General features: G+C 39.2%; 1 protein-coding gene across 16 annotated transcripts in view; it reads right to left on the bottom strand.

Annotated features, from left to right (window-relative positions):
* The window catches only part of PHACTR3 (phosphatase and actin regulator 3), a 313,435-nt gene that overhangs the window by 96,894 nt on the left and 203,901 nt on the right, over positions 1-12,640 (bottom strand). For 13 of the 16 annotated variants that reach the window (XM_069072503.1, XM_069072505.1, XM_069072499.1 and 10 more), the window contains one exon: positions 1,133-1,339. The exons of the other annotated variants lie outside the window; for them this stretch is intronic. In XM_069072503.1, the coding sequence (XP_068928604.1) occupies positions 1,133-1,339 (207 nt within the window). The remainder of the gene's footprint in view (positions 1-1,132; positions 1,340-12,640) is intronic. 16 annotated transcript variants of the gene reach the window in all.

Here is a 12,640-nt window from a genome sequence, read left to right as displayed (position 1 = left end):
GAGAGAGAGAGAGAGAGAGAGAGAGAGAGAGAGAGAGAGAGAGAGAATGACATGGAGATCTATGAAAGACAGCCTTGAGAATCTGGATAGGATGGGGTGAATTTTAAAAGACTGAGGAGATGTTTGGTGGCACAGGGAGGGTGTGAAAGTAGCAGTGAGAAGCAAGTGTTATGCCAACTTCTCCTTCTAGCCTTGTGTGTCAACAATCAGAGAGGAACATCCAGTCTTGGAAGGGGTGCCAAGAGACATCATGTCTCCAGGAGAAAGCTACATTTCAGAAAGCACCAGAAAATGGAAGGGATGTGAGAGATATAGGATGGTAGATTGTTTTTTTTTTTTTTAACAATAGAGGAAGGTTTTAAAGGATACCACGGAAAAGGAGAGCAGAGAAGGCTAAGGGATTGGGTGGGGAGAGGGTACGGTAGCTGTTGTGTATACCTTTGTCCCTGATCCCTAATGTCACGTATGACACATCCTCCTCAGGTAAGGCAGTGTTTCAAGGCCAGTCCCTGATGCACTGCCCCCCCCCCCAACAATAAGCCCTGAGAGTGAACCTGGACAGCTGCCATAGGTGTGGGGAGGGGAGAGAGGAAGTAGGTAGTCAGAATTCTTGGGGTATGTGGGAAGGAAATGCACCTTGCTCTAGTCCCTCTAGGTGGCACTCAGACAAATCCCTGGCTACTCCACATTGGGTCTGGCTTTGGTATTTCATCAATCTGTGTGTATGTTGAATTCCCCACCAATACGACATAAAATCTTTGAAGGCAGGTTCTGTTTCATTTTGGTCTTTATATTGCCAAGGTATAGCATAATACCTCATTGTAATCACTTAATATTTGTTGTATTGAATTGAATCAAAGTAATTATATTCAATTCAATTAAAACACATTTAAGGGTCTACTAAGTGCAAGGTTCTATTTTTTTTTATAGTAAGCACCCCCTCCCACTCCCTCAACTTCTTTCTGACTTTTTGAGTAAAAACAAATAGCTTTACACAAAATTTCCCTTAAATATGGGAAATTATGGAAATGATTCCTTTGGTTAGCATCAGATCCCTTTCCTTTTCCCTCTCATTCCCTTCCCCACTCAGGAAGATGAATAAAGGGTGAAAAACAGAGAACAAAAAACTAACCTGTTACATTTTTATTGGTTTTATTGGAGACTGACTTCGGTGGTGGGACTGGAAGCCGTGGGGGGCTGGGGAGCTGGGCTGGGTTTCTCTCCATGTGTTTATGGGGGGAGTCTGTGGATTCAGAAATAGGTAAGGCTTGGGCAGACTCTTCCACAGAGGACAGGCTGACATCCTCTAATTCTTCACTAGATGGTGAAGGCAGCTTGGCTAGTCAAGGGAAGAAAAGATAGGATTCATGAAAGCATCCAGTTTATTATTACAAAACCAAGCGTGACTAGAAAAATAAAATGAGAGAAGTTTACGGCAGAGGCAGGACCACAACCTTTAAATAGGTAGAAGGGTGAACTAGCCACATTTTATTTTTGCAAACAAACAAAAAATAAATTATACCAAAGAAACTCCAAAGCAGGGAGAAGCCAAACAACCTCATACTGACTGATCAACCCATCCACCCCATCTTTGTTTGCATCGTTTTCTATGAACTGAAGAGTAGGGGGACAAGAATCCTTGACTCAGGCTCAATTCACTGCCTATTGTGAGCCATTTTATTCTAAGAGTAAAAGAAAAATTAGCTATCTTTGAAATTCTTCTACACACAGAAATTAGCTTTTCTACTCCTGGTGAGTAGCTCAGTGGTGGAGTAGAGAGCATGCTAGATCTGAAATGAAAACAAAACAAAACAAAACAAAAAACCAAACACCCGAGTTCAAGTCCAGCCCCATACACTTACCAGTTAAGTGACCTGGGCAAGTCACTTAACCTTTGTCTCCCTCAGTTTCCTTACCGGTAAAAGGACAATAACAATGGCACCTACCTCCCAGGGTTGTTGTAAGGAATAAATGAGATATTTGTAAATCACTTTGTAAACCTTAAAGTGCGAAATAAATGTTATTGTTGTTGCGACTATTGCTATTGCTTGCCTCTTTTCAAAAGTCATTTTCTACTCTGGACCAGCCAAAACAAAAGGTGGCTATTGTTCAAGATTTGTATCTTAATCACTTTTTCCACATATTTCCTGAGAAGTCTCCCCAGCTTCTCTGCCAATGCTGAACTCTTGGGGAATAGCAGGACAGGCAAATGATGGCAGAGATGAGAGAGAGGGAGACATTTAAGCCTTTTTTAGCTGATGTTTGTTTTCCAGAAAGGGATGACATGATGAGATTTTCATCTGAATTGAACTGCTCCTTGGACTCCTGTTTAGAAGTAACTAATTTCCTAAAAACATAATCATACTGAGAGTTACTTTATATAATAACTCACCCGAGGCCAGTTTTTCTACCTGGCACTTGGCAGGGCTCAGGGATTTTATTTATTGCTCAGGATACTGACTTCTTATCTCTTCAACCAATTGTCTCTACTGATAGAGCATTTTATAAAAGTGGTTTCGTTATGGATGAAGCTAATGCATGCTGTTCATCTTGAAATGATTTCTGTGAATAGCTAGGCTAACAGGATGGTGGGATCTTGGCTGAATATCTGGTGTCAGAGGTGTGAGAGATGTACTACCTCAACTAAAGGAAAAACAGAGGACTAGATTAGGGCAGACCAATGAATTAAAGTGTGCCCACTAATGCAATGCTTAAATTCATTCTAGGTGGTTCCCAGGAAACCCTCCCCCAAAGAAATTATAGAATGGTATGAATATACAGAAAAATGAACAAAAATTTAAATTGTGTTATGGGCTGTGAGAGGAATGGAGTAGTTTTACAAGGGGAGGATCTGAGCAAACATCATCAGGGTGAGAGGAACAATGAGCCTGTACAAGATCTTACCAGACTTTTGCTCAGAGAAGTTGTGCCTCCTTTTGCTTTGCTGATTCAAAACAGACAACAAAACTTCTTTAGGAATACAATGCAAGTGTTGATCTCTACTCTACCATGTGATCTTGATCCTCTGCAGCATATAAAGAGGATCCACTGGAACAAGGAAGGGTTCTGACTTTCCTTATTTCTCAGACTAGCCAATGTTCTTTTTTTTTCTTTATGAGGCAATGAGTTAAGTGACTTGCTCAGAGTCACACAACTAGTAAGTGCCAAATGTCTGAGGCCAGATTTGAACTCAAGTCCTCCTGACTCCAGGACCCAGGGTTCTATCCACTGTGTCACCTGGCTGCCCCCCCAGTCAAAGTTCTTGAGTAACTTTCACACTCACTTTTCCAAAGGGTTCCTTTGAATTACATCCCACCCTCCAGTCTTCAACTGATGCACATTTCTCTAAAGTCAAAGCACAAGGTCCATGTGGAATGGTTCACGGCTGGTTCTTGGACAAACCTCCTTTTTCCCTCTCTCTGCTCTTCTTTACTCCTTACTATCTTCACACATTGGGTAGTCTTCCAATTCCCTTCAAAGATTTTCTATGGAGTAATTTTAAAACTATTTACTTCCCATTTTGATTTCTTCAAGTACTAGATTTCTCTACTCTTTTCCAGTCCAAGGTCACTTCTCTTCCAGTGAATCAAATAAATACAAAGGAAAATTATGATAAAAAAATTTTTTTAAAGTAATGATGTCTTTCTTTTTTGGGGAAGGGGAGGGTCATTGTCCTGAACTTTAATTTAGAGACCTCTCAGAGAAAAAAAAATTAACCAATGCAAATTGGTCATTTCTCTACAACTTATAATCTTAGCCAGTTGCCCAGAACACTGAAAGTTAAGTGAATTGTTTAAGGCTGTACAGTCTTCCTAACTCTAAAGTTAGTCCTGGGGCTGTTGTAAGGATTAAATAAGATCCTGAGATCTAAAGCACTTTGAAAAGTTTAAAGTGTTAAATAAACACTATTGTTATTGCTGGCCTTTCTACTTCTCATTTCCATTATTATTACTGATTATCATATTTCAAAATAGTTTATCATACCATAATTTGTTGAGAAGCAGACTGGAGTAATGGACAGAAAGGAAGCTTTGGAGGAAGCCCAAGGTTCACCCTCTGCTTCAAACAAGATACTGGCCATGCCCCTGAACAAATTACTTTAGCCTCTCAGTGGTCAAACTCAGATGGAAATAGGCCACTTAACCACACATAAAGATCCCTGACAGGCTGTATATTGTCCTAGAAAACCACATATTAACACAATCTATGTTCTATTGTAGTTTTAATTATTTTGTTACCTATTTCTAATTACATTTTTAAAATCTGGTTGGCCCTGCTGGCAGTGTTTGATACCTCTGCTATAGACAATTATTTAAGACTGTGAGTAGCATAGAAGGTGTCAACCTGTATAGTTAGGGAGTTTTTTCATCAGGTAGTTCCCTATACCAGAGAAATCATAGATCTGGTCCTTATCAGTATACTGTTTCATTCATTCAAATGTACGTAAATATATATATATATATACATGTGTATATATATATTACATATACATATATGAATGTGATAGGAGATATATATGTATATGAATGTATAAATGAAAAAAAATAAGAACCTATAAGGTGCTGGGCCTGGGGTTACAAATACAAAAGTCAGACAGTTCTTGCCCTCATGGAGTTTAAATTCTAGTAGGAGGAGACAACATTTTCATATGTTGTTCTGGGAACAGTAATAAATCAATATTACTATTCCTTCCAGAAAGGGTATAACATTCTACTGTTCTGTGCCTCCATTTACCATCTCTATGACTTCCCAAACCAAAACTCCCTTCTCTGGACATCACTCCTTATATATGTATTATGTGGATACGTTCACAGTCTACATTGTTATATGACACATATTTTACATAATAATAGCTAATTTTATATAATATTTTAAGGTTTACAAAGAGATTTTCTCTTAGTATGAGTATGATTACCTCTGTTATTGAAACAGGTAACATGGCATAGTATATAGATAGCAAACCTCAGAGACAGGAAGACCTGTTCAAGTCTCACCTCTAACAGACTCCAGGGGTGAGGAACCTGCAACCTCAAGGACACATGTGGCCATCTAGGTCCTCAAGGTTCTCTTAATAAAGGGCTTTGTTCTATAAAACTTGGGCTCAGTCAAAAGGCCACACCCAAGGACCCTAGAAGGCCACATGTGGCCTCGAGACTGCAGATTCCCCACCCTTGGACTAACCTGTGTGACTTTTACTTCACCTCTCGGTGTTCTGGTCTAGAGGGAGCAAACATGTGGCCCACAACACTCCTGAGTGCAGTCTGAATCTGATTAATATGTGCTTACTATATGGTTTTAATGTGTTGATGCATTAATTTTGAAAAGGAAATCTATGAACATGAGTGATTTTCTAAGTCTCTATGTAGTCCTCAGGGTAGGGTTCCTTAAGTATGTTTTAGTGGCCCCTGTTCTTACTAGAGTTTAACACCACTGATCTGCATAGCTAGATGGAGTTTTCTCATCAGAGAGTTACCTTAATCCATGAAATCACGAATTCAGTCTCTATCCTTGTCTTCTATCCCCTCCTTTTTATTCTATTTTTTTTTTTTTAACAAATAAGGAAATATAGGCCTACAAAGATAAAGGGTCCGGTAACACATGACGGAGCCAAGACCTCAACCCAGGCCTTGAGCAACATTTCATCTTCTATAACCTACTGCCTCTGATAAAACATAAAATTGTAATAATCGTTCATTAAAGTCTTATTCTACCTAGCATGAGATCTCAAAGGCTACGTATGCCTAATGTAGTACAGATTCTGACAGATTCCACTAAGCTGCAAAGCCTTTATTGATGAATCTAATGACAAACAGGTTTCATCACCTCAGGCCCAAATACACTAAATGAAGAGATGTTGATTACCAGAAGGTTTGCCATAGAGAGGTGGACTTTTGGGGGCTACAACATAGGAACTATGCACTAAGTCAATTATGTCTTTAGACGGTTTATCTACAGAGATGAAATCAGGAATCTTTTGACTATTGAATGAAGTAATAATCACAGATAACATTTATATAGTTTAAAAATGATTTTCAGGAAGGGCATATATAGCTTTCACTCCATCTTTGAAGCAGAAATTCCGCAAAAGCTGAAAGTCCTGGGTCCATGTTCTCCTGATTGGTGACTGCTTCTCTTGGATAATTATTTTAGTAAATCCCCAACTATGTTTCACTTTACTTATTCCTCTCCAACCCTTTCTTTGCTTCACTGAAGAAACTTTCCCTAGGTCAAAAAGAATGAGGACTGAGAAAAGACCACTGGATTTGCCCATTAAGATATCACTGGTTTTTCACCTTTTACCATCTTCCACAATTATTCCACCTCCATGATTAAGAATTTTGAAATTCTTTTATCTGACCATAACTTCCTAATACTCTATACCTATATATTAAAACTATTTTTTGTCTTCACCATAACCTCTTGTCCCTGCATCCCTCAATATTCTCCTAAGTCAGGGATGGGGAACCTGCAATCTTAAGGCCACATGTGGCCTTTTAGGTCTTCAACTGATTGAGTCAAAGTGACACACTTGAGGACCTAGAAGGCTACATGTGACCTCAAGGCCACAGGTTTCCCCACCCCAGTCTTAAGCCATCATCCATGTCCTGGCTTTACTTTTCTCCCTTCTGAGTTTTGACCCTACAGTTAACCAGTTCAATTCTATCTCATCTCTTACTCTTTAATTCCTTGTCCTATAACATCTCATTCTCTTTTTTCAACCCTAGACCTTTTCATGACTTCTGCCAAAATATCACTCCACCTCCATCCCAACACATCTTTCTTCCCACAATGGTAATGCCTCATCACCTATAGTATCTTCCTGTGAATGAAGAGGTCCTCCCAAATCTCCATTTGGGGAATCATTCACATCACCACAGCGTTCTTCAAGCCCAGACCAGTTCCTGACCACCTAGACTGCTTCTTCACCTTGTCCCCATGTGGCTACCTTCCTCTTGACATGTGTTTTTAGCTCCCTTGTTTGGAATGGTTTCCCATGCTAGAACAGGTGAGAAAGGAAAGAGGAAATGGAAGGGAAAAGGAAAGGAAAAGGGGGAAGGAAAGGAAAGGAAAGGGAAAAGAATAAATACTTATTATGGACCTACTAGGTGCCAGGCTTTATGCTGGGTGATTTACAAATACCTCGTCTGATTCTCACAATAACCCTGTAAGGTAGTTGCTATTATCATCCCTATTTTACAGTTCAGAAGCTGAGGCAGAAAGGGGTTAAGTGACTTGCCCAGAGTAACATAGCTAGTAAGCTTCCTAAGAATAGGGACTGTCTATCTCTTTGCTTATATTTGTATTTCCAAATTTAGTATAGTACCCAGCACATAGAAAATATTTAATAAATGCTTTATCCACAATGAAGAAACAGAACTATTACTCTTTGAAGATGATATAGTATACTTACAGAGCCCTAGAGAATCATCTAAAAAACTAGTTGAAACAATGAACAACTTCGAGAAAGTTGCAGGATATAAAAGAAGATTACATAAATCACCAACATTTCTATGTACTACCAACAAACTCAGCAGGAAAAGATAGAAAGAGAAATTGCATTAAAAATAACTGCAGACAATATAAAATATCTGGGAGTCCACCTGCCAAGACAAACCCAGGGATCATATGGAACGGAATTACAAAATACTTTTCATACAAAGACAGCTCTTTATAACTGGAGAAATATTAATTGTTCATGGGTAGGTCAAGACAACATAATAAAAATAACAATTCTGCTAAAGTTAACTTATTCAGTGCCATAGCAATCAAACTACCAAAGGATTATTTTTAAGAGTAGAAAAATAGTAACAAAATTCATCTGAAAGAAAAAAAGATCAAGAATATCAAGGGAATTAAAAAAAATGTGAAGGAAAGAAGCCTAATAGTTCTATATTACAAGCTATATTACATCGAAACAGTCTGGTACTGACCAAGAATAGAGCAGTGGATCAGTGGAATAGATTAATAATAGGAAATGACCATAGTGATCAAATGGTTGATAATTCCAAAGATCCAAGATTTTGGGGAAAGAACTCAATATTTGATAAAAGTTGCTGGGAAAACTGGGGAGCAATTTGACAGAAACTAGGCATAGACCAACATTGCACACTGTGTACCAAGATAAAGTCAAAATGGATAAATGATTTAGACATAAAGGGTGCTATCATAAGTAAATTAGAGGAGCATAGAAAATATATGCCTGTCCGATCTATGGATAAGAGAAGAGTTTATGATCAAACAAGAGATAGAGAGGATTGTGGAGGTAAAACGAATAATTCTTATTGCATGAAATTTAAAAAAAAACTTTTTCCCAAACAAAACTAACGCTGCCAACATTAAAAGGAAAATAGGAAATTGGGGGGGAAATTATAGCAAATTTCTCAAATATAAAGGGAACTGAGCTAAATTTATAGAAATAAAAGCTATACCCTAGTTGGCAAATGGTCAAAGGATATAAATAGGCAGTCCTTAGAAGAAGAAATCAAAGTCATTAATAGTCACATAAAAATGCTCTAAATCAGTACTGATTAGAAAAATGCAAATTAAAACAATTCTGAGGTACCACCTCACACATATGAGATTGGCTACCATGACAGAAAAGAAAATGCCAAATGCTGGAGGGAATGTGGAAAAATTATGACACTAATGCACTATTGGTGGTGTTTTGAACTAGTCCAACCATTCTGGAGAATAATTTGAAACTATGCCCAAAGGGATAGAAAACTGCATTCCCTTTGATACCACTTTTAGGTCTGCATCCCAAAAGAAACATAAAAGGACCTATTTGCACAGAAATATCTATAGCAGCTCTTTTTGTGGGGGCAAAGAATCAGAAATCAAGGGGATGCCCATCAACTGGGGAATGGTTGCACAGATTGTAGTATATGATTGTGATAGAGTACTTTTGTGATAGAGTACTTTTGAGCTATAAGAAATGAGGAGGAGAATGGTTTCAGAAAAGCCTGGGAAGATTTATATGAACTGATACAAAATGAAGTTAGCAGAACTAGAACATTGTACACAGTAACAGCAACATTGTACAGATAATCAACTGTGAAAGAGCTAATCTGATCAAGAAATTATCCAAGACAATCAATTCCAAAGGACTCATGATGAAAAATACTATCTCCCTTTTGAAAGATAACTGATTAACTCTGAAAGACTTTTTAAAAGCTTTCCTTATTTTTACTGTTTTATTTTGTTTGTGTTTTCTTTTGCAGCATAGCTAATATGAAGATGTTTTGCATGACTTCACATGCAGAATTGATATCAAATAGCTTGCCTTTTCATGGAGAGGGAAAGGATAGGAAAAAGGAAGAGAACTTAGAACTCAAAATTTGAAAAATGATTATTAAATTGTTTATGTGTAATTGGGAAATACTTTACAAAATAAAAATAATTTTAAAAATAAATCCTTTAACCACCTCTCAATCTAAATCTTACACTGCCAAACCCCATCTCTGAATTATTCCCACCATCTGCCTTCTGTACTCCCATTGATATACTGCTTAATAGAGATGGAGGAAGGCGGGCAACCATACTGTCTGGGTGCATCACAAATAGATGTTATTTAACCTCATCTAGGCCTTCACTTCAACAACACAAACCTTTAACCCCTCTATCATGCTCATTCTCTACTGTGACTGTTTCAAATTTTCTCCTTTCCTCAAGTCCCCCATACAACCCTTCCCCTCCCTTTTTCATCCACGAGCTCCCTTTTCTCTTCTACTTGGAATAACCAGCTGTGCTTTCTTGCACTTGCACTGAAATCATGATCAGTCATCACAGTACTCTGGAGTGTTCAGACCTCAGTGGACTGGAGTATAGGCCCACGATGGTGGGGAAACTCAGCTGCTTTTCTCCTTAGCTCTGTGACTGCGAGTTACTGTCTACAAAAATATCTTTCTTTAACTCTCATCTCGATCCACCTCAATCCTACCCTCTCCATATTCCATATCTTGCACTGACTTCTTATGTGTTGTTACTTCTGGAACCCCAAAGCTATTGTTAACAAATTTCCTTTCAGTGTATGTCTCCTTTTCTTATGCACTTCCCATATCTTGCCATTTATAGAAACTGGATTCACAACATAACACTGCTTCCCTGGTGGCCCTCACCAGTACTGGGTGCCCCTTCTCTCATGTGCCCTCAATACACTGAGCCAGAAAGAAGAATAGGTATAGTCTTTCTTGTTTTCAGTTCATCACCTTGCCACCATCATTCAGTAAACCTAGCTGTAAGTTCATTCCATCTACCACCTCCCAATATCATGTATATATTATTTAGGCTAACTATGGGAATCCTTAAATAAATCTCTACAGATAATAGGGGATAAGAGACAACATCTGAGACCACCAAGGACCCTGAAGGTGTGTACAGGCCAAGTTGCCCCAAAGACCAATTATAGTATAATAAAGATCATCCAAGAGTTAGGCATATGGTTTTGTTTAGTCATTCTTCAGTCACATCTGACTCTTTATGACCCTTTTGGGGGTTTTCTTGGCAAAGATACTGAAGTGTTACTATTTCCTTCTCCAGATTATTTTACAGATGAGGAAACTGAGGCAAACAGGATTAAGTGATTTGCCCAGAGTCATACAACAGGTAAAGTATCCGAGGCTACATTTGAACTCAATTCTTCATGACTTCGGCCTGTCACTGTCCACTCCACCATCTAGCTACCCACCCACACCAGCCTGGCCAATTAGTCCTCAGGTGCCATGTCTCAGCTGTCATCTCACCCTGGAACTTCTCTTAGTGTCTGAGGCCTCCTCAATCTGGAATATTCATTTTCTCCTGATGCCTTCTTGCCTTGGAATCTTCCTCCACCATGCCTGCCCCCTTTTCCCTCTTTGATGAGTTCCCTCTAGAGCCTGTAATTTGGAGAGGGATCCAACCTGACCAACCTTCTTTTTGGCTCTGCTTTTCTGGATTTTGTCATCATGCTTCAGCTGCAGTTGAGTCTTACCCTGGGATTTTCCTTAGCGTGTGATGTCTCCTTACCCTGCAACATTCATCTCTTCCTCTGGACCTTTCATCCTGGAAAAGCCCTTTACCATGCCATCCCCCTTCTCCTATCAGTGAGCTCCTCCTGGGCTTCCATTTTGCGGAAAGGCTCATGTTGACCAACCTTTATTCCCCTCCTGGCACTGCCCTTGACTTTCCTGACTTCATTAGCATTATCCCCTTTTCAGCTGTTTTGTGCATTGTCTTCCCTTGTTAGAATGTAAGCTTCTTGGGGAGGCTAGGTGATACACTGAATAGAACACTGGCCCAGGAGTCAGGAGGACCTGAGTTCAAATCCGGCTTCGGACACTTAACACTTACTATCCCAATTGCCCTGCCTTCCCCCCTCCAAAAAGAAAAACAAGAATGTAAGCTTCTTGTGGGCAGGGACTGCCTTTCTTTTGGCTCACAATTATAACCCAGCAACTTAGCACAGTGTCTGGCTCACAGAAAGTGTGTGTGTGTGTGTGTGTGTGTGTGTGTGTGTGTGTGTGTATTTTTGCTTTTTGGAGGGGCAATTGGGGTTAAGTGACTTGCCCAAAGTCACACGGCTAGTAAGTGTTAAGTGTCTGAGGTCGGATTTGAACTCAGGTCCTCCTGACTCCAGGGCTGGTGCTCTATTCACTGCACCACCTAGCCACCCCAACAGAAAGTGTATATTAAAGACTTGTTGCTTTGCCTTAGAAAACATTGTCCATGAGCCCAGGCAAAAGTGCCCTTAACTTTTCCAAAATGCTTAAAATCTGGCGCCTTACAAATAAGGAGTGGCTTAAGAAACAGGGGTATAGGGGCAGCTAGTTGACTCAGTAAATGGAGTGCCAGCCCTGGAATCAGGATGAGTTCAAATCTGGTTTCAGACAATTAACACTTACTAGCCACGTGACCTTGGGCAAGTCACTTAACCCCAATTGCTCTACCTTCCCCCTTCAAAAAGCAAAAAATAAAATAAAATTAAGAAACAGAGGTTTATCTCTATATGAACAAGAGTAATCCAGGCTCAGTTCACACCAGTGACAAAGACTCATCATCTAATCATCACATGGGTTCTGGGGATTGTAGAGGCATGGAGAAAACTGGTGAAAGAGTGGAAACTCTCTACACCCAGGGAAGTGTGCCCCTTATCTGAAAGTACCCATGGGGGTCTTATTAGCTTTCTTGCTGTTTTAATTCTATGTGATTCCTAAATTTAAAGCTATGATTGATTTATTACAAATAGCATTGCTAGAATTTACATGCACTGCATTTTGTAATTTGCTTTCACCATTAGTGAAATTAGGAGGTAATGTTTGACACAATTATTCCACTAACAAACCTATACTGCTAAATGTTGGCAAATGGGCGGGACATCCTAACCAACTCTTCAACCCTTGGAACAAGTGCCATGAGCCTCAGACACTTAGTCTACTACATAATAGCACTTTGAAATCTTTAAAGCATTCTGTCAATATCAGTTATTATTATCATTTTGTTCATCTCAACATAGCCTCTCACCTGAACCATTGTGACCACCATCTAATTGATCTCCCTGCTTCCAGTCTCTTCTTTCTCTAATATATCCTAAAAAGCTGTCAAATTAATCTTCCCAAAGAATTTAGCAGACCAAAAAAATGCCTTTCTTGCTCAGAAATCTTCA

Source organism: Petaurus breviceps, unplaced genomic scaffold, assembly GCF_028583685.1.
Source record: "Petaurus breviceps papuanus isolate PSGF00001 unplaced genomic scaffold, PetGlider_PUasm1.0 90847, whole genome shotgun sequence".
Taxonomy (NCBI): Eukaryota; Metazoa; Chordata; class Mammalia; order Diprotodontia; family Petauridae; genus Petaurus; species Petaurus breviceps.
Note: the sequence above shows the minus strand (reverse complement) of the source record. Positions and strands in the feature narration are given on the sequence as shown.